The 23,075-nt window shown below is 38.2% G+C and overlaps 3 protein-coding genes across 3 annotated transcripts; 1 reads left to right on the forward strand and 2 right to left on the reverse strand.

Annotated features, from left to right (window-relative positions):
* Nucleotides 1–539: 539 nt before the first annotated feature.
* On the forward strand, nt 540–4,317 carry LOC126588415 (protein ALP1-like). Its single transcript, XM_050253499.1, has 2 exons — nt 540–2,287; nt 4,168–4,317. The coding sequence occupies exon 1, from the start codon at nt 847–849 to the stop codon at nt 2,260–2,262; it is 1,416 nt and encodes a 471-aa protein (XP_050109456.1). The 5' UTR covers nt 540–846; the 3' UTR covers nt 2,263–2,287; nt 4,168–4,317.
* Nucleotides 2,626–4,171, reverse strand: LOC126588416 (uncharacterized). The gene is made up of 2 exons (XM_050253500.1): nt 3,890–4,171; nt 2,626–3,443 (listed from the first exon to the last, which is right to left on the reverse strand). Exons 1-2 carry the CDS (start codon nt 4,169–4,171, stop codon nt 2,709–2,711), a joined length of 1,017 nt encoding a protein of 338 aa, XP_050109457.1. The 3' UTR covers nt 2,626–2,708.
* A 1,770-nt stretch (nt 4,318–6,087) lies between the features above and the next one.
* Nucleotides 6,088–12,150, reverse strand: LOC126591047 (hexokinase-3). The gene is made up of 9 exons (XM_050256579.1): nt 11,450–12,150; nt 9,445–9,595; nt 9,158–9,340; nt 8,668–8,742; nt 8,073–8,228; nt 7,829–7,927; nt 7,604–7,731; nt 6,821–6,902; nt 6,088–6,733 (listed from the first exon to the last, which is right to left on the reverse strand). Exons 1-9 carry the CDS (start codon nt 11,719–11,721, stop codon nt 6,353–6,355), a joined length of 1,527 nt encoding a protein of 508 aa, XP_050112536.1. The 5' UTR covers nt 11,722–12,150; the 3' UTR covers nt 6,088–6,352.
* Nucleotides 12,151–23,075: the final 10,925 nt, after the last annotated feature.

The following is a 23,075-nucleotide window of genomic DNA, read 5'->3' on the forward strand; positions in this document are numbered from 1 at the left end:
CCTCGTCATGGGTACGAAACCCAAGTCCGCAAATAGTGGTAGAATCAAGGCTTGCTAAGAGCAACTCCAGTGTAGGAGCCCTCCCCCCAGGCAATTCACTATTTAATCCACCTAGTGAACAGTAACTGCCCTTAATGAATAGTGCATTCCCCTGTCAATTGCCTTTTGCATCTCCACCCCTGCACTGAATAGCCCTGGCAATTGGCAATAAAATATTAATATTTTTTTATTTATAAAATAATACATAATAATTTTATTTGTAATTTCGGATAAGATTTTTAATCGTTCTCGTTGCACCACGTGTCATTATCCGAAAAGCCAATAGCAATAAAATTTTTGTATTTTTGTATTTATAAAATAATTCAAAATAATTATATTTGTTATTTCGGATAAGATTTTTAATCGTTCTCGTTGCGCCACGTGTCATTATCCGCAAAGAAAATTATTGGTGATGGATTTCCGATAAGATTTTTAATCGTTGTGTCAAGGCACGTGTCATTATCTGAAAAGACAATTATTGGTAATGGATTTCTGATAAGATTTTTAACCAATCACGTCGTGCCACGTGTCACAATCCGATTACAATCTTTGAGGATAGATTTCCACCAGATTTTTAACGAATGACGGCATGCCACGTGGCATTATCTACAACCTAATCCCTTCTAAATCCTCCATATAATCCCCCATCCATCCTCATAAATCTCACACCAATTTTCTCAAGATCTCTATCATTATTCATAGTTTCTGCTTCCTTCTTCGCCAAAATCCCTATCATTATTCATAGTTTTTGCTTCCTTCTTCACCAAAATCCCTATCATTATTCATAGTTTCTGCTTCCTTTTTACAATGTCTTCTTCTTCTTCTTCAAAGATGATGTGGGAAATCGAGCAAGAAGAGGAAGAATTGTTTAACCAATCACAAGGAATGTTCAATGTTAGGGATTGGGCCCAAAATGAGATGGAAGAGGATGACGAGCGTAGACGGAGAGATGACGAATCAAGAATGGCAGGAGCCTCACAATCCCGTCGAGTCGTCCAAGCTGTGGCTCATATCTGCAGGCCCAACCGTGCTGTAAACATTGATAGAAACAGGCAACGACGAGGTCAGGAGCTCTTGGACGATTATTTTGTCCGTAACAGTGCATTCCCTGAAACATACTTCCGACGTCGTTTTAGAATGGAACGACATTTGTTCAACAAAATCATGGGCGCTGTTTGCAACCATGATTCTTACTTTGTGCAAAAGCCGGATGCTTTTGGTGCTATGGGTCTCCTGCCTCAGCAAAAAATTACTGCTGCCTTGCGGATGCTTGCATATGGAGCAGCTGCAGACCAAGTGGACGAGATAACGAGGATGGGACAATCAACCATTCTTGAGTCCCTCATGAGGTTTTGTTCGGCAATCGAATCTATCTACACCGCAGAGTACCTCCGGAGACCTACTCATATGGACTTGCAAAGGCTTCTGAAGAAAGGCGAGATGCGAGGTTTTCCAGGGATGATTGGAAGCATTGATTGTATGCACTGGACTTGGAAAAACTGTCCAAGTGCATGGCAAGGCGCTTATGGGGACAGAAAAGGATCAAAAAGTATCATTTTGGAGGCGGTGGCATCTTTTGATACATGGATTTGGCACGCCTTTTTCGGGGTTCCGGGAGCTCAAAATGACCTCAACGTCCTTGCCCAATCCCCAGTGTTCAACGATGTCCTGCAAGGAAATGCACCAAAAGTCACGTATGAGGTCAATGGACGTATGTACGACGGGCCATACTACCTAGCTGATGGCATTTACCCAAGGTGGTCAACATTTGTCAAAACAGTGCCACGTCCGCGCAGTGCAAAGGAAAAACACTTTGCAAGATGTCAAGAAGGGTGCAGGAAGGATGTGGAGCGTTGTTTCGGTATCCTCCAAGCTCGCTGGGCGATCATCAGGGGTGCTGCCAGATTGTTTGATGTAGAGTCGCTTCGATCCATCATGATGACGTGCATCATTCTTCACAACATGATTGTGGAAGATGAGTACGATTATGAAGCCGTTGATGAATATGAGCCAGACACGATGAACAATTCAAGAACACGTATATATTGTGCTCATGACGCCACCGATGAGCCCGTGCAACATGAGCCATTAGAAAGGGATGGACGTTACAATGAAAGGATCATCCAACGATATACTGCACTTCAAAGGTCAAATATGCACAATGCCCGCCAACTTGACTTGATAGAGCACCAGTGGGAATTGAGGGGTGCTGACGATACTTAAGTTCATTAGTGTTTGTTTTTATTTGGTGTGTTTATTTTATTTTATGTGGTGTGTTTTTTTAGTTCATTTAGTGAGTTGAAATGTAATTTTATTTTATTTGGTGTGTTTATTTTATTTTATGTGGTGTGTTTTTTTAGTTCATTTAGTGAGATGAAATGTAATTTTATTTTATTTGGTGTTTGTTTTTATTTGGTGTGTTTATTTTATTTTATGTGGTGTGTTTTTTTAGTTCATTTAGTGAGTTGAAATGTAATTTTATTTTATTTGGTGTTTGTTTTTATTTGGTGTGTTTATTTGGTGTGTTGATGTTATTTTATTTGGTGTGTTTAAATGTGTTTTGAATAAAGTACTAAGTTCAATAAATTGGAAACAACATAAAGTACTCTATTCAATGAATAAGAAATTACAACCCGAATAAGAAATTACAACCCGAATTGATTGGAAAATTATGGGTTCGTGAATGGATGATAACCATCACCTAACCAATTTGTGGTGCTAGGATGATCTTCTCTTGTCATGCTAGGATAATCTTCTCTTGTGGTGCTAGGACCATCTCCTCTTGCTCTCGCTTCTCTTGCACGCCTCCTTCGCAACACATCCGCTTTCTCTGACTTCCAAAAATATTTAGAGTCTGGAGACTTCCCTTCTAAAGGCTCCTTCATAATGTCACGATCTCGTTCAGCCATTCTTTCTTCTCTTCTATGTTCCCTTTCTTGCCGAAGTAGTTCTCTTTCTCTCTCATCAGCTTCAAATTTTCTCTCAAAAGCTGCAGCTTTTGCATCCTCTCTAGCCTTATCAGCCTCAAATTTAGCCATTTCCCGGGCCAAATTCAATTCACCTTGGCGGGCAAGATCTTCCATATACTTTGCATAATCATTCTTGGAAGCATTACCTTTTCTCTTTGAAGCCTTCTTACCTTGAGGCCTAATTGGATAACGGGTTGACCCCGACGCTTGTTCAACGGGGGGCGTTTCAGGCACTTCTTCATCATCTTCATCATGATCATGCGAGGCATGCTCAGGTGTAGAGTGTAGAGGGGTGCTGTTCATGAAAACTTCTGGACCGACATGCACAACTCTAAATTTAGGACAATCTTTGACAATATTCCAACATTCAAACCGGGTGAATGTTTTGTTTTTGCTTTTGGTTTTGGCACCATACCAAGCTTGTGCTTGAAGTTCCTACACAAACAAATAATTATAATGAGAATAGGTAACAAATAAATAATTATAATGAAAGTATGTAACAAATAAATAATACAAACAAATAATTATAAATGAAAGTAGCTAACAAATAATTATAATGAAAGTAGGTAACAAATAAATAATACAAACAAATAAATATAATGAAAGTAGCTAACAAATAATTATAATGAAAGTAGGTAACAAATAAATAATACAACCAAATAATTATAATGAAAGTAGGTAACAAATAAATAATACAAACAAATAATTATAATGAAAGTAGCTAACAAATAATTATAATGAAAGTAGGTAACAAATAATACAAACAAATAAATATAATGAAAGTAGCTAACAAATAATTATAATGAAAGAAGATAACAAATAAATAATACAAACAAATAAATATAATGAAAGTAGCTAACAAATAAATAATATATTGTTACCTGATCCGTTAAATTTTCCCCACTTCGAAGATTACCACTAGCTTGTGCCAAGGCGTCTCTCCACGTACTAAACGATTGACTAAGTAATTTCCAACGACTGGACATCGATTCCTTAGTTCTTTGCCCACCCATTTTCTCAAGATAATTGGTATGAATAAGACTCCACATTTCTCGCAACTGCATCTCATTACCCGTAATCGAATCATGAGTAACTTGAACCCAACTAGTACACAACGCAACATCTTCAAGAAGCGTCCAATTCGTACCTGGTTGAGTAGTCATTTTGTTGGAAAAAAATTGGATTGAAACTTTGAAAGAAAGATAGGAATGTGGTTGAAAGTAGTTGAGAAAATATGAAATTGTGGTGTAGGGTAGAAGATAATGAGAAGGTATTTATAGGTGAAGTGAAATCAAAATTTTTTATAATTTTTCATAATTTTTTTTCGGATTTTTAAGAATTTTTTTACATTTTTTTTAAATTTTTATTCACCTAATTAATCTCTGCCGTTGGATTTAAAAAAATTTAAATTCCAACACTCCAGATTGTGCCACGTGTCACAACGGTAACATTTTAGATTTTTAAACTGTTTTTTCTTTTTTTTTTTAATTTACAAAGCCTAATAACGTGGACCGTTGATCTTAGATCAAACGGATGAAATTAAATTAGATTTTTAAATGTTTTTTACCGTTGGAAATCCAACGGCCCATAAAATAGGACCGTTTCAATCAAACGGACATGGGGAAGCCACGTGGCTTCCCCAACGGTAACTTTTCAAAACTGAAATCGCGGGCCCCTGCCCTGTTTTTTTGTCGGACGACTCGCGCCCACGCGCGCGTGAAACGCACGCGCCTGACGCAGCCCTCGGGCTCTCGGGCTGGCAATCCTCGACGGGCCTGCTCCTCGGGCCTCGCCTGTCGCTCGGGCTTCCATACGCTGGAGGTCATCCCCCCAGCAATTTGCTACTGTTTGACCCACTGGCCCCCGAGCAACCTCCCCCGCTGGAGGTGCTCTAAGGAGTGGCATCAGGGCCAGAAGCATGATTCCTTGACATCTAAGGTCATCTCCAATCGAATGGGCTATATTTAACTTCCGTCTAGATTATAGCCCTATAATAAATTATTTTTTAATGAACAGTATCAGACTATATTTATATACAATCTCTAACCGAATGGGCTATTTTTAGTCCCCTCAATAATTTATTATTTTTAAGTTTGTTCTTTAATTTTATTGGTTAATTGAATTAAACTACCATATTTATAAATGAGTAACTCTCCATATTTTTTAACTTTCTGTAATCTTAATAATTTTTCTGAATGCTATGTTTCTTTTGCTTCAAAAAAGATAAACAAAAAATTAAATTTTCGGATAGACGTTTAAAGAATGTGAAGAATTGAAATAAAATGAGGTAAGATAGTATGGAAGGGTGAAAATGATGTGAGAAATTGTGTAGAAATGGCTTAGATGTTTATAGGAAAAAATTAGACTTTTTAAATATATATATATATTTTTTAATTTCATCTTAAAAAAAAAAAATTCAAATCCAACATCTAGCTGACGTCAGCTAGCATGTGGGTTGCTGATAGCTGGGCCCAGCTTTTCGGGCTGGCTAGCTGGCTAAGGATGCCCAGTCCACTGGCCATATGGCTGGATTTTGACCCGATGGGTCCCAAATTTGTTTGGCCCAACCCTCCATTGCAGATGAGTTTTGTGTCAAAAATGGACATATTTTGGCTTACAGCCCTTTGGCTGGCCCGGTTGGAAATAGCCTAAGGCTCAAAAACTTCAAGAATAAGGAACAGTATTCCCGAACTTCAACACTATAGAATCTACTTCCGGTTTGATGAAAGTGATCATTAGTGCTGCACTTGTCTGTACCCCTATTATATTGTTAAGGAGTACCATTTCCGTAGTCAATCTGCGAGACTAATTTTGATAGCTAACTTTTGACATGTAATGACCATGTTGGCCGAACCCCTTAGTTAATTTTGGTTTACTTTGTGAGCAACTATCTATGTTTCAGGATTCAAGTTTGTTATTTGTTTTAATTCTGAATAATGTTATGGATATTGTCCTCGAATTTTTGTTAATTGAATCATGGTTCTTGTATATATGTTGCCGAATTCAATTAAACATGTGAGAAAGTTGTCCGTAAGAATGCCACTAACTTCATACCTAAACCACCCCACAAATTAATGTATATCCAAACAAGTCGTTTTTAAATTAAACTTTGCATAGAATTTGTTCACAAACAAAATCAAGCATCACTTCCCTTGGTCCTGCCATTTCTAGGCTTTGCAAGAACTACAACAATTTCCATTTCCATTTCCAGCATAAACATAAAGAAAAAATAAATAAAGAAAATATGGACAAACATTTCTTCTATACAAACAGATATCAACTATGGAAAAAGAATTCTACATTTACAGAGGCTATATGAATATATATAAATTATATATACATAATCATTGCAACTGTACGCTATCCACAGGGTAGGATGAATATGCAGCAGCCAGGAGGGCTGCTCCCATGGCTGATCCGTCTTCAGTAACCTTGAGTACGACATGCTGGGCAATATCTTCGCCTAATATTTCCGTCAATGCTTCATGTAAGTACTCTCTAAACATTGTGTAGCCTGTATACAAACCCCCCTCCATCGCCACAACCGTTCTTCTCATTCTGTGATCACTTCTACTTCTTCCACCGGTGATTCCACCACTCCCATCGCGACCAATTTTCTTCAAGATCCCTACAATACCAGCAGCTGCCAATCGAGCAGCCCTGCGAGTCACAACGTCACACACCTTGACTATGAGCTTTCGGACTTTTAGAGGGACATCAGGAATCTGAAACGGCCAGATCACGAAACATACTATTAGAAACTAGAAAACCTCGATGGACCAAGAATCAATGAGAAACTGTGTCTTGTCTACCTCCAGGTTATCTCTTAAAATGCTCCCTACTTCCTCCAAGTCAGGAGTGTCATCCTCATGCATTGCAGCAATCAATGGTGTCCTGGAATTTACATAGCGAAAACAGATGAGATCGACAGTAATTACCAACAGGGATTTTGTTACACGAAACAAATGATAGATTAACATCCTTGCAACAGCAACTCTAATTTCTCATCACTGATGAAAAGAATACTGACAAAGGAGAAAAAAAAAATAAAAAAAAAAAGAAGAGAGAACCTACTGCCAATCCACCACCCTACCCCTGATGAAGAAGATTGATGTATTAAGTAAAATGACAGTAACCAAAAACTATTATAATTGTGAACTAGAAGCAAACAAATAAGGCGCATCTCCGATTATCACAAAATTATGCAAAGAAAACACCAACCAAAATATTTGCAGTTTATCCATATATAATTGCTCGGGTTACGTTACTTATAGTGGCAGAATGATAGTAGGACAGCATCAAGGGAAAAAGAGATCATCCCGATCTTAACATTAAGTACAATTTTAACTGCTTTTGCGAACTTGAAAAATTTACATTAATTGATATTGCATGGTATTTTCACCGAGTTTTCAACGCATGATAACATTACCGAAACTTGCCCAACAATCACCACAATCAAAATGCTGTTTACAAACTGATTGCAACCACAGAAAACAAAATGGGAGGTGACAATTTTAACTATTTTTTTCTAATGGCAGTATGCAATTCAGCCAATAAAACGAAACTGTTATCAGCAAATGGCAGAGAAGGAATACCTCAAAATGAAAGGCATAGATAACTTGGAAGATATAGGCTCAAAAATATCCGACTCCTGTGACATTCTGACAATCACTCTTCTCACAACATCGCCCAGGTACATTCCCGATATCAATTTTTCAAAACCCTGAAAAGTTTTTTGACAAAATGTGATTCTAGAACATCATATTTGGTTCAACAACTACACAATCAACCAATAAAACAAGTACGTAAATGAATCTTACCTGATCATTTGGATTAGGGCTATCAGCATCTAATTCAATATCATACACAGTTCTTGGTAAATGAGAAGACCAAAAATTTCCCCATTCCATGTTGACAACCTAATAAAAAACAATTAAATATTATTTCTAAACAATGACTTCATGTGAACAGACAGTAATGAAGAAGGCACCATCTCATCAAGGTAAAAAGAATAAAATATAAACATATGCATGTATATCTGAAGGGATACAAGAAAATGGATACCATGCTTCCAGATGCTGTAAGGAGCCCTTGAGACTTAATTATAGCATCTATCCTTTCCAAATAACAGGCATTAGTACCGGTTCCAATTATTACTGCAGCAACAGTGTCTGCATCGTGATAATGTCCAAGTGATAATGTTCCCACACTGTCATTGACCTGGTTAAGGAAAAGAACTATGTTCACAGATTTTACAACCAAAGCAGTAATCACAATCACACAAATTATTTACTGGGGCACATCCCCACAAAAGTTACATAATTGATAAAATACAAGGATTTTTTTTTTACAGAAAAAAGTTACAATGCAAAGAACTTTTCATTTGATAAACCACTTAATAGTTTTTGTTCAGTTTATTGCTTTTCCTATGCGTTAATTTATTGCAATGGTCAGCTAGCTCCCTATGTGATTTAGGGACTATGGCACATGTAGTTGAGAATTTGCTCATTCCGAACGTTCCACATTCTAAATAAAATAAAAAATTTCCAGAATATTTTCCCTCTTAAAGATAAACCCCATGTTAGCACAAATTTAATCTAATAGAATATGCAAAATGAAATTAGCAATATTATTTAAAGATGAAAAACTGCATTCTTACAAGTGCTGCCACCCTCATATTCAGACCCTTCCTGGTCATTGCTTTCTCCAAGCATCCCGCAATCTCTCTTCCAACCTGACAAAACATTTTAAATCATATTTCAGGTGAGAAGCGGGAGCTCTTCCACGCATAATTTACTAAAGAACTTATTAAGAAAATTCCAGAATCATCAAATCTTCTTTACTACTTATCTTAGTTAATACAACGGAAAAATATCAAGATGATTATTCTTTCTTTTTTTTCTTTTTCTCTTTTTGGTATTTGGCTTTGGACCATGTCAAATCGGCTTTCTGAGGTCAGGTCATGCACAAATCAAAACTCAACCTAAAAACTGACCCTCGAACTGATTAAAATACTGCTCCATGTAGGACTTATTATGCATCAGCAATAAGAAATGTTTTTTTAAGCAACTATGCTCTTGCCTTCACAAAGTTCCCTATAATAGTTGAGTTTCCTTGAAGTACAATATACTGGACACCATGCAACTAACCATGTCTTCAATCGCAAACCCTTTTGTCCATTTTAATAAAGTGCCTGATGAAACAGAAATTTGTTTCACAGGAAAAGAGAACGTAAATCCAAGCTCCCTTCTTCTGTCCAATGAAAGCTTAGAAACATCTCTCTCTCTTTCAACAAACTCCTTCAATGATGAAGCAATAAAATCAAATAGATCCTGCAGGAAATTGAAACACATCAGCTTTCATGACAGCAGAACGTTGAAAGTTTTCAAGTATGTGCTAAACAGTTATAGAGATCTGAATGTACAAATTCAGTCACCTCACTTGTCCCAGTCATCAAATCTTGAGGAATGGCTTGTCGATACACATCATGTTCCAAGGTAGAGGACCTCGTACCTCCAAGCTTAACCCGCAAGACCCTAAAGTTAGTACCGCCAAGATCTAGTGCATAATAAGTTCCCTTCTCAATCCTGACCCAAAAGATAAAAAAAAGTAAAACTAATCAGTCTCATTTTCTTTTTTACAAAAAACAACACTTATAAAGAACTAAAAGAATATGCATATACATAAACCAACAAACTGTCCACCCATACAGAAACTTTTAGCACTGTCAACAAGCTTAAAGGCAACCTCCATCAGATCTAAGCTAAACAAAATCTTAAATGAAAACATCTTGCCAATTTGCATAATCAAAGAGGAATCTTACATCTTGAAAGTCAAACGAAACCAAAGCCTATAAAGAAGTCCAAAATCAAACTGTATCTAACAAAAGCTCCACACCCACCCCACCATATTTTTTTCAAAATTTCTTCTATTTGGTTATTCACATCACCCAAAATACAGCCATCGCACTAATCACACAAGACTTTCAACTTACTCTTCAAATGTAAATCTAATGCTTCTCACCAAACAATGAAATGCATGTTTCCCGAATTACACAGCACAGGTGAGCTTTCTTAAATAACCATTTACAGTGATGCTAAAGCATGCTAATACAAAGTAGAAAACTCCACACTGTTATTGTACACGTACCATCACCATTACAAAAATAAGATATTGGAACACTTTTTCAAATTATAGATTCAGAGGTAGTGGGGTCTTCTTATTCTGCAACTAGACATTGCATCAATCATTGCCAAACTGGATGGATAATTGATATGAACCTAAAAGCAGATAATGGTCCACATTTCTAGATAAATAATGACTTATCAACCATATTTATGTCTAAGCTTATGGCCAAAAGTATTTACAGATAAATGGCGCAATCAAGTCCTAGTTGCAAACTTTGATAGTGTCAATGAGGGACTTTAGAGTTCCGTGCAACTTAGGATAATTTTGTTAGGATGCACTACAAAAGTTAGAGAAAAAAACCCAAAAATGGCTAGATGCAAAAAATTAGAGGGAACTTTGAAATGACATTTGAAAGTCCGTTGTTTAGTGTCTTTGTACTGCATTTGCAGTGTTTTGTAGCGGTTGAGTAGTTCATGGTAGTGTTCTTGTAGTGCATATTTAACAATTGAGTCTAAGGTTAAATGAAAATTAAAGTCCCTCATCCAAACATAACATAACTGAATGTGAAAGTACTGCGGAATAGATTTTGAGTTACTACAAAATAAAAGGTCAAATACATGTAGATAAACAATACATTGAATATTAACACCACACTCCGAAAGACTTTCACTCTACTCATATTGCTAAATTTTCAATTAACAGACTTATGCCCAGCACAGTACTGATTAAATCAGTGTCGAATGTCAAAACACCATGGAAGACTAGAATATTTTAGAAAAGAATCAAAATTGAATAATATACAACCTCCCAATTGAAGAACTTGAATAGCGGTTAAATCTAGAAGAAAGGCAGAATGAAGACCAACATCCAACAATTCCAAAATAGCACCTTGGCTAAGAAATTTAAACGAGGGTAGAACTATTCGACGACACACATCAGATAGCAATACGAAATGCATACAAAAGCGGGGGAACGAAGCTACAGTACCACAAGATAAGTTGAACAAGAAGAATGACAGTAAAAGAATTGTAACAAAACAACAAATCATAAAACCACGTAAGCTTCAAACAAATACATCCCTAAATACCAAAACCAAAACATTAAAATAAAGCTACTTTCTTGCCCCAAATAATCAAACAAACGCAACCAAACATAAATGATAAACCCATTACACTCCAATCAGAAAAAAGCCCCAGGAACATAACCACCTAAATTTTCATCAAATCACAACAACCCAAAAACCCAGTTGATTAAACATATAAAGCGAAAATCCCCATTGAAGATAAATCAAGTGGAGCATTCAAGACTATTACCCATTGGGTAGTTTATCCACAAAAGTGAGCAGCATTTTGAGCTTGGAACCACCGTCAGAGGCCAAACCGGCGTGCATCTCCACCGCCATGGCGTCCACCACCTGCCTCAACCTCCCCACTGTGGTTTCACAGCTATGCTCGAGGTCCTTCAAAACACCAACCACTCTGCTCCACTTCCTTCTGCTCCTTATCCTCCGACCCACCACCACCGTCGCCACCGCACACGCCGCCACCGCCACCCCAACCGCCAATCCGACCGCCACCTTCCCCATACCCCTGACTTATACACGCCCCCTGTCCCAATTCAAAATCGCACCGCCAAACGGCATCGTCTCGTCGGCCTTCCAGTGAAACAACACCGTATCACCATGAACGCGGACCGGCTTATGTGGCGTATGGCTTTGGATTGTGCTTTTGTGAGAGCTCTCCCCTCTATCACTCCCAATCCCCCCCCCCAACGGTCGAAAGTAGGGGTTCGGATGGTTACAACAGTTTGAGTTTATCGACGGAGAATGGTCTTTAATCTCCGGTGGGTTTTCCGGCGAGAATGGTCAGAAAAGTGGTGCGGATGAGCCCCTCGAGAAAAGGCGCTACAGAGAGGGAGAGGTGGAGAGAGAGAGAGAGGCGTTGCGACTTGCGATTCGAGGCCAGTGCTGTTGAATGCGAATCGGTGGATACTTGTATGTAGTCTCGAAATAACAAAACTGCCCTTGAGAATCATTTCGACGCCGATTGTCTGCGGCTGCGGCAATTTGTTAAACCTGGAAGATTATGCGGAGGTTAAAAAGGAAATTCAGCCACTTAGTATAACGTTTTGTGATATTCATTTTCAATTATAACTGAGAGGTGTTAAGTTTAAATTTCGTCAAAAACGAATTTGAATCACATTATTACTAACTTATTGTTAAGCTAACCCTAACTTCAAGATTTTTTACTAATGGGTGGTGTGGGGTAAAATTTGGCATGATTTTTGCTCGTGGGATAATAATTTGTTTGACTTTGGCTTGATACTTCCAACCAACAAATGTTCTTAGTCTATATTAATTATCTTCCTAATGATTTTTTTTTTTTTGAATATTCCATTACATGTACCATCAAATTTGACAAATATGATTAATTATTTCTTTGTTGTCATTAATATGTAACAAAATGGAACAACAAGAATTACTATTTGATATACTCATAAAACCGATAACAAAAAACTAATTAACAACAACTCAACCATAATTCACAATGAATAAATATTTTGATAAAGAAATAATTTTTACTCTTATTCAACCAACAGTTTGAAATATACACATGTATTCCAAAATTAATTTTGGATGCAAAAGTCGACCTTGTCTCTCTCGCAATGGAGAAAAAACAAGTGTTTGAAAATCACTTCTCGAAACTCGAAAGGAATCGCCCAAATGCCACTCTAGTAACACCTAATAGTATACCAACTAAGTTCTTGTTTTTCGACCAAAAAAAAATATCTAAGTTCTTGTTTAATGATGAGGGTTGGAGAAGGATCCATATACCATAAGAAAAACAAAAAGGGTAAAACCGGAACAAAAAGTTGTGTATGGAAGGGTTTTGGCCCCTCTTTCCAATCAAATATTTATTTATTTTAAAACAACAAATTTATAAATAAAAAAAGCTCGGGTTTTGTGTGTGTGTGTGTGTGGGCGTGGGTATGTTGGCAGTGCCATACTCGATGACAGCTGCGTGCTGAAAGGAGGAAACAGCGGCGGTAGCTGCGTATGCGCCGCCGTACAATTGCCAGCTGGCTCCCGCTAAGACACAGCTATCCTCACTGTAAAGCTACCACCTCAGAACAAGAACAAGTACTTCCTCACCGTTTTCCCCATAACGTCTTATATATATATATATATATATATATATATATATATTTGAAAGATTACAATATTTTACAGCTTGCATGGAAGACATATTTTGTGTTGACTAACAGTCTAACAGTGTCACGTTTTTAATTAAAATAATAGTACAATATATATGTGCTATGTGAAATGGACCGATTTCACTTGTTCCAAAATTTAGGTAAACATTAGTTTCTTCGAAGTGGGAACATGTACTATAACATTAACTCTTAAAAGTCCCTTGTTCGACGTGTATGTACAACTTCGTATTAGTACTCTCGTTTGATAGTGTTCAATGAACTGATTTTTTATTGAGTACTTACACACTTGTATCATTGTAAGTTCATGCAAACAGAATATGTTAACGTTAAACCGATTTAGTAAAGGTGGCAACATTTTGGACAAGTAGAGTGCTTACAAAAGGAAAAGGATCCTCGTCGGATCCTTTTCCTGAGAATTTGAGGAATCCCGTACTCATGTATGTTCATTGTACATCGTGCAATCAGTTTTTGTTATGTAATATTTATATTTAATTTTAAATTTTAAATAATTTCTGATCACATAATGTACGATGAACAAACATAATTACAAGATCCCTCTAGATCCTCAAGAAAATGATTCGGTGAGGATCCTTTTCCCTTACAAAACACCATATATGACGTGGACGTGGAGATAGTTGTAGTTGTGGCACAATACATGCATTCCAGCATCTACTAAGTTATAGACCTTCTATGTGGCAAATTCTCATCCATATATCTATTTGCATACACACACACTAGCCTTCATACACGCGCTCATACGCTTGCAGAAGACATATTTTGAATCATAACATGCTACGCACAACTTACACGCTTTAAATGTATTTATATGCGTAAATTGACAAAAGGAAAGTCAAATATTTGAAGTAATGAATAATTTTAGATTATGCTAGAAGAAACCATTCATAAACCAAATAAAATAGCTGAATTCACATAATAAAATTGGTTATAATTTACATTCAGAATAGAGAAAATAATATTTAATAAACAATTGATTGAATCACATTATTGTTAGCTCATTGTGAGGCTAAGCCCACCTCTCTTCCCTTTAGTGTAGATAACATAGTTTGTTAAAAAAAAAAATTATTTGACAACTAATTGAATCATATTATTATGCGCATGCGAGAGACTTTTTTTATAACTGGCACTATGCACCTCTTAAGTGTTTAAAAATTGAGAAATAATATTTAATAAACAACCGCGTGCAAAAGAAATTTTTTGAATTACAACGTGCTATGCACGACTTAGACATTTTAAATGTATTTATATGCGTGAATTGCTTTAATATTTTTTTATTTTGTTATTTTCTTTTTTTATCACTGGCGCTGCCGCTACGTGCCTATCAAAATGTTTTGAACACAACATTCATAATTTTTCTTATTTTTTTAGTATATTTTTCTTTCCCATCAAATGGGCACCATTAACTTTGTCATTTCTTTATTCTTTTCTTTCTCCCCTTTCATTTTTTTATTCTTTTCTCTCTCCCCATTTATATATTTATATTATATTTTCTGATGACCAAATTACCAACTTACTCTTGCATAATTTGATATATTATTTTAGGTAGGTTTTGAATTTTTTTGGCTAAGGGGCAGTTTGGTCCAATTATTTTTTGTTGAAGCGAGTGACACCAAAATTTTTGTCGCATGCCAAATTTTACTGTTCATCGCACTGCTCACTTTATATATATATAATTAATTAATATTTACTTACTGTTGTAAATAGTGGGTATACTTGCCCACATGTGTATAGTATAGACTCACAAGCTAAATAGTAATCCTTTTGTAATTTTCCATTGAAGTGGCTCTATAAATAGAGCACTTCGATTGTTCAAAGTTAGAGAATATCAAGAAGAGAAAAGAAAGAAATATAATACTTTTAGTATCCCTAATTTTCTAATACCTGCAATACTTTTGTGGTGGTAGTAACAACTAAACAGTGTGATATTTTGCACCACTTCTATAACATCCCACATCGCCCAGGGGAGTGATCCTTAAATGTATATTCTCATCCCTACCTAACATGAGGTCTTTTGGGAGCTCACTAGCTTCGGATTCCGTAGGAACTCTGATGTTAAGCGAGAAGGAGGCCAGAGCACTCCCAGGATGGGTGACCCACTGAGAAGTTGCTCGTGAGTTCCCAAAAACAAAACTGTGATGGCGTGGTCAAGACCCAAAGCGAACAATATCGTGCTACGATGGTGGAGCGGGCTCGGGAAGTGATCCGCCCCGAGCCGGGATGTAACATCTTCGTCATCGCTTTTAGCAAAGGTTATCTATCCAAAAACAAAACCGTGATGGCGTGGTCAAGGCCCAAAGTGGACAATATCGTGCTACGGTGGTGGAGCGGGCTCGGGAAGTGATCCGCCCCGGGCTGGGATGTGACATCTTCGTCATCGCTTTTAGCAAAGGTTATCTATCTAAATTTTGCCTATTTATAACACTTGCTCCCTAAATCTTGTAGCCGTCATATAGACCTATAAATAGGAGTTTCAATTCGTTAATTTTCCATCGTGCAAGAGAATAGGCAGCATGCAATACATGCAATATGGTTCTCCTGAGGCAGCAGAGAGGAGAGAGAGCTAGGGTTTGATGTATGGAGATTGCTAGTTGGTTAGTCTGGCAAGAGTTTTCTTTATCGAGATGAATGGTTTGTGTAATTTGTTAAAAAAAATTATTTTTTGATAAAGGAAACCATGAGTTATTGTGATTTTTGATCTATTTTCAAATCTCTCTATTTCAAGTTAAGCATGTTGAATTTGTTGAAATGTGTTCAAAATTATTATATATAAGTTACACAGGAACACTAAAGCGTAGAATGGACAATATAAGGGTCACCTGATGAGTTGCATATAATAGGGAGTTTTAACGAAAAGCCCACGGTACTGTTCACTTTAACGAAAAACCACATTTTTACACTAAAAAGTCAATCATGGTACTATTCACTTTACCCTTTATTTTGTCCGTATCGTTAAAACTCAAAGTTTTCAAGCCCTTTTCATTAGTACTGTTCACTTTAACGAAAAATCACATTTTTACACTAAAAAGTCAATCATGGTACTATTCACTTTAACGATACGGACAAAATAAAGGGTAAAGTGAATAGTACCATGATTGACTTTTTAGTGTAAAAATGTGGTTTTTCGTTAAAGTTAACAGTACCGATAGCTTTTCGTTAAAGTTTCCATATAATATGCAACTCATCAGGTGACCCTTATATTGTCCATTCTATCGTTAAAACTCAAAGTTTTCAAGCCATTTTCATTAGTTGAAAACTAATGAAAAGGGTTTGAAAACTTTGAGTTTTAACGATACGGACAAAATAAATGGTAAAGTGAATAGTACCATGATTGACTTTTTAGTGTAAAAATGTGATTTTTCGTTAAAGTGAACAGTACTAATGAAAAGGGCTTGAAAACTTTGAGTTTTAACGATACGGACAAAATAAAGGGTAAAGTGAATAGTACCATGATTGACTTTTTAGTGTAAAAATGTGGTTTTTCGTTAAAGTGAACAGTACCGTGGGCTTTTCGTTAAAACTCCCTATTATATATGAATAATAACCAACCAGTGAAGGGAAGATGTGATGTAGAAGTATGTAGGTAAATCTTTGATATTGTTATCATATTTTATAGTGTATGAAGATGGTAGGCTTGACTAACATATAATATTTTTTAGGAATATTTTGGATGCAATCTCTAATCCTTAACATTCTTTAATTAAAACCTTAATAGTATTCAAAGTTTGATCAAGGTCCCTTGACTTTGTACACCTCATTATATTACTATTAATATTTATATTTTTATAGTTTTGACATTAACTGTTTAATATTTTATGAGATTTATAATCCTATAAATTTCAAATCCCTTATTATAATTGTCACATCTCGGCTCGGGTCCATCACATCCCGGGCCTGTTCCACCACCGTAGCACGATATTGTCCGTTTTAGGCTTACCATTCCCTCACGTTTTATTTTTGGGAACTCACGAGCAACTTCCCAGTGGGTCACTCATCCTGGGAGTGCTTTGACCTCCTTCTCGCTTAACTTCAGAGTTCCTACGGAACCCGAAGCCAGTGAGCTCCCAAAAGGCCTTGTGCTAGGTAAAGATGGGAATATACATTTAAGGATCACTCCCCTGGGCGATGTGGGATGTTACCATCCACCCCTCTTAGGGGCCCAATGTCCTCGTCGACACACTTCTGGCCAATGATTAGCTCTGATACCATTTGTCACATCTCAGCCCGGTTCACCACATCCCAGGCCCGTTCCATCACCGTAGCACGATATTGTCCGCTTTGGGTTTACCATTCCCTCACGATTTTATTTTTGGGAACTCACGAGCAACTTCCCAATGGGTCACCCATCCTGGGAGTGCTCTGGCCTCCTTCTCGCTTAACTTCAGAGTTCCTATGGAACCCAAAGCAGTGAGCTTTCAAAATGCCTCATGCTAGGTAAGGATGATAATATACATTTAAGGATCACTCCCTGAGCGATGTGGGATGTTACAATAATGCTATTAGAAACGGTTACAATAAAAAAATTCAAACATTTTGATTGAATAAATGGATAAAAACTATGTAAAAATAAGAAATAATAAATGGTAAAAGAATGTATCCGTAGTGTTAAAAAAATTGGTACATTTCACATATAACAAAGTGGTACATTAATAAAGAAGAATGGGTACATTATGTCACAGCCCGTCCCGAAATTTTCATATCGGGGACGTGAATTGACGGATTTACCCTTGACGTTACTAAGGTATGTATGTGTAACGTTATTTGGTTTAAATTATTATAAGTTTTGGGGATAAAGAAAATTGGTTTACATTTTGTTTGTATGGTTAGGATGAAAATGGATGGTGTGGATTAGATTGGACCACACACAGGACCTCTCTCCCTCTCTCCTTCCCCGTGTCTTCTCTGTCTCTCTCCCTCACGACCCTCTATCACTCTCTCTCACCCAAAACGTACGGCCTCACCCAAAACCTCCCAAAACTCGGTGGATCGAGGCAACCAAGGTAAGCATCTTCATCCTTGAGACGTTTTGAGTCGATTGGTACTAGTTTTAGGATGGGAAACCTTCGATTTCACGTGAAACCCGAACCTCCATTTTTTGTCACTGTTCATGCAAACGTAAAATGTTGATTTTCAGGAAATTCTAAGCTTGTAGTGAGCTTAGTGAGGTCTCAAGGAAGCTCGGAGTGCTTCGTTTGAAGGATTTGGACGTCGGGATCACGAGGGTCGAGTTTGGCCGGTTTTGCTTGGATTTTTCCGGTGAGATTTAGTTGTTTTTGAAGCTTAAAAGTAGTGTATCGTGATATTACATGTTTGGGGCTTCATTTTGGTATAAAATACGAAGAAAATGGTTGAGAAACGAAGGAGAAAGAGACGTTCAAAGTTTGGCCGGAAACCGGCCGCCGGAAAGTTCAGTCCGGCGAGCCCAAGGTTGAAGATGGTGCACGTGGGGGCGCATGTCCCCGTGCCTGTCTTGGCGCGTGAGGGCGCGTGAGGCCTCCAAAAAATTTTCTAAAAATTACTCGACTTCCGTGACGTCGAGTAGGTCGATGTGGTATATTCATATACCCAAATTGAGCATCGTATGAGAAGTTATTTCGAATTATTGGTTATGTATTTAAATTAACGTTTTTATAGTTGTTTCGCATATAGGTGACACTTATCCCGAGGACGAGCGCCTCCAGGGACGTCACGGGGGTTACGACCCATCGACTTATCAGTGAGTGGGCAGTTTTGTTTTCGTATTACCTATATACAACTGTTTTTCCCAGAAAATGCGTTTTATATGAAAATTATGAATTTATTTGCCATGCATGCAATTGTTGAGATATTTGAACTGATAATTGATGCATATATATGTGAATTGACGAGGTGGACGCACAGGTGAGTTTTATTATTTTCAGATGAGTTATTTTATATGAATTGCATTGAAAGCTCATAACCTGCACCTAGGTGTTAGTGCTTATATTGTTATTCACCACACCGCACGCTCGTCTTGGATCCAAGTAGGTGGATGTCGTACAGACCATGTGAGGGTTCCGACATGCTAGTCGTACAGATCAGTAGATGTGATTCCGACTAGTGGGTGACCTTAGTTATGCGCACTGATGATTGATGAGAGAAGCACTAGAGCGTATTTATACACCTTTCATCGTACAGACTACTATACGTAGTTCCAAGTGATGTGCAGTGTAGTGCCGTACAGGTCATAGTTGGTGACTCCAGCAGGGCCGTATAGGTCACTGTGGTGACTCCGGCTGAGTGGGATGTTGAGCTTTAGAATCAGCCGTACAGGACTATTGTAGGGTCTCCGGTTGATTTATTATTTCACCTGATTGATATTGATGCATTTCTGATTATATTTGGCATGCCGTGGCATATTATTTCTGAGATGTTATGTTGATGGATATGAGCTAAGTTTTGATGATATATGTATATATATATGTTTATATACTATTTTTCTGGGAAAGTATATAGGTTTTACAGTGAGGGGTTAGAAACGTTTTAAATGAAATGTTTTGGAAAATCTTTGATTTTACTGACCCATTCAATTTTGTTTTGCGCCCGTCCAGGTTCTAGTTAGCGGTTGGTGGCTCTCGAGGTCTTTTTCGGCATTCTGACAGACGTTCTGCATGTAGGACTCACCTGCGGGTGATGTATTTTATTTTGGTCCTACTTGACTGCACTTAAACCTATGCTCTGAATTTGTGTGTTTACTTTATAACTTATCCTTTTATTCTAGTAGGTGGTTCTACTAGAGATTGGTTTAAATTCCTTCGTATTCTGTTATATCTTGCTTCCGTGTCGCACTCTTGGTTACGTCACACTCACGTGACGGCCAGCACGCCTTGATCCTCTGGGTCGGGGTGTGTCAGTTTGGTATCAGAGCTTAGGTTGCAGTCCTGTATAATTGTTAATGCTTAAATGATCTTTTGATGTTTTCTGTCATTATTATGCCACCTCGTAGAGAGCGTAGGGAGTCCCGCCGTACTCCTGAACCTAATTTCCCAGATATCACTCAGTTAGGGGAAGCAATGGCCCAGGCTTTTCAGAATGCAATTCGTCCTCCTCCCCCACCTCAGAGGACACCCCTGGAGACCATGTACAATTTGAAACTGGATCGTTTTATGGGTAATGAAGGTCACAAGGGGGCAGAGAAATGGCTAGATCATATTGAAAAGACATTTCAGGTAATGCAAAGTCAGGGGAACTTTCCGGCTGATAGGTGGGTTGAGACCACTACCTGGTTTTTGGGTCGAGAGCCGGCAGGTTGGTGGAGGAACCAGACGCAGTTTATGTTTCCAGCTATGGCATCTGATTGGGAAGTATTTAAAGATAATTTCAAGAAAAGATTTGTCCCCCCAGAGTATATTGATCGCAAGAAACAGGAATTTACTCGATTGAAATAGAAGAATATGATAGCTCATGAGTACTACAGAAAGTTTACTGATTTGTCTCGTTATGACCCTGATACAGCTGGTAATCAGGGAGAGATGCTTCGACGTTTTAAGTTGGGATCTAAGAAAAAGTGGCGGACTTTTACCAGTGCACTTCCCTGCGCCGATTATCATGAGTTTTTCGAGATTTTGGTTAGGATGGAGGACTCCGATAATCTGCCCAGTGAGAGTGAGGATGACGAGGCCAAGAATGATGGTCAGAAGAAGGATGATAAAGGTAAGGGTATCTCTATTCCGGGACCTCGCAAGACGTAGAATTTTAAGAAGAGTAGAGCCAGTTCGAGTTCTTCTAGTGGTGGATATAATATTACTGGCCTGAGGAGAGGTGGTGGTAGATTTTCTGATGGGCCTAGATTTCAGAGGCAGAGGGATTCTAGTGGTGTTGGTGGTTCTGGCGCTCCATGGTGCCGCCGTTGTAACTTTCGTCACCATGGTGAGTGTAGGAGAGGTAGTGGTGCTTGTTTTACTTGTGGGCAAATGGGACATCGGGCTTCTCAGTGTCCCCAGGGTCAGCAGAGACCGCAGCAGACCACTATGCCACCTCCAGCGCCGATTCAGCAGAGCTTTGGATCAGGCAGTTATGGCCAGTCGAGTCGTGGTGGTGTCTACCACTACCAGGGGGATGCTGCTCCGTATGCTCCCGGACCTTATCAGTATCCCCAGGAGCCTTATTCTCAGGATTTTGGGGGTTATTCTTCTTACTCATCTATGCCAGCTGGTGGATCTCAGTGGCATCAGGGAGGTCAGCCCCGTCAGGGGGAAGTTGCTACTGGTGGTGCAGGATCATCGAGGCAGCCTAGTCAGTCAGGCCAGGGACGTGCTCCCCAAGGGCGAGGTAATCAAGGCAGTAGAGGTCGTGATGGACGACAGCAAGCTCAGGGGCGTGTTAATCACATCTCACTGCAAGAGGCTCAGAATCATCCGGACTTGATCATGGGTACGTTAAATGTTCTTGGTCATTTTGCTAAGATTTTGATTGATTGTGGTGCTACGCACTCTGTGATTTCTCATACGTTTGCTCAAATGACTCAACCTCACCCTTCACCTCTAGGATTTGATTTAGAGTTTGCCATGCCTAGAGGAGATAAATGTTATGTTGATAGTGTGTATCTTGGGTGTCCAGTGATGGTAGAGGGCATAGTTATGCCAGCTGATCTTATTCCGTTAGATATTGTGGATTTTGATGTGATTCTAGGAGCTGATTGGTTGCATTATAATCGTGCCCATATTGATTGTTATGGTAAATCAGTTACTTTTTATCGCCCTGGACTACCCGAGGTTACTTTTGTGGGTGAAAGAGGTGGGGTGAGATATGGTGTTATTTCTGCCATAAGAGCAAGGAAATTATTATCGAAGGGTTGTCAGGGATATTTGGCACATGTGGTATTAAATGATGTTGTTCCTACCAGTATAGATGAAGTTGGTGTGGTCAGGCATTATCCTGATGTATTTCCTGATGATTTACCGGGGCTGCCGCCAGACAGAGAGGTGGAATTCTCTATTGATTTGCTTCCAGGTACTGACCCTATATCTCTAACTCCTTATAGAATGGCTCCTGCTAAGTTGATAGAATTGAAAATTCAGTTGCAAGAATTACTTGATAAGGGTTTTATTCAGCCTAGTTTGTCACCTTGGGGTGCTCCGGTATTATTTGTGAGGAAGAAAGATGGAACTCTGAGATTATGCATTGATTATAGGCAATTGAACCGGGTAACGATTAAAAACCGTTATCCATTGCCTCGCATCGATGATTTGTTTGATCAGCTGAAAGGTGCGTGTGTCTTCTCTAAAATTGATTTGAGATCCGGTTATTATCAGTTGAAAATTAAAGAGGAAGATGTACCTAAGACAGCTTTCCAAACCCATTACGGACATTATGAATTTCGGGTTATGCCATTTGGGTTAACTAATGCACCTGCAGCTTTCATGAGGTTGATGAATGAGGTATTCCAGCAATATCTTGATAAATTTGTTATTGTTTTTATTGATGATATTCTGGTATATTCTAAATCTAAAGTAGATCATATTCGACATCTGAACTTGGTATTAAAGAAATTGAGGGAGCATCAGTTGTATGCTAAGTTTAGTAAATGTCAATTTTGGTTGACTGAAGTGGCATTTTTGAGGCATGTTGTATCGGCTCAAGGAATTCAAGTTGATCCTCAAAAGATAGCGGCAGTGGAGAATTGGGAGCAACCTCGAATCGTCACTGAGGTATGAAGTTTTCTTGGTTTAGCAGGTTATTACCGACGGTTTG

The sequence above is a fragment of the Malus sylvestris genome, chromosome 11 (genome assembly GCF_916048215.2).
Source record: "Malus sylvestris chromosome 11, drMalSylv7.2, whole genome shotgun sequence".
In the NCBI taxonomy this organism is placed as follows: Eukaryota; Viridiplantae; Streptophyta; class Magnoliopsida; order Rosales; family Rosaceae; genus Malus; species Malus sylvestris.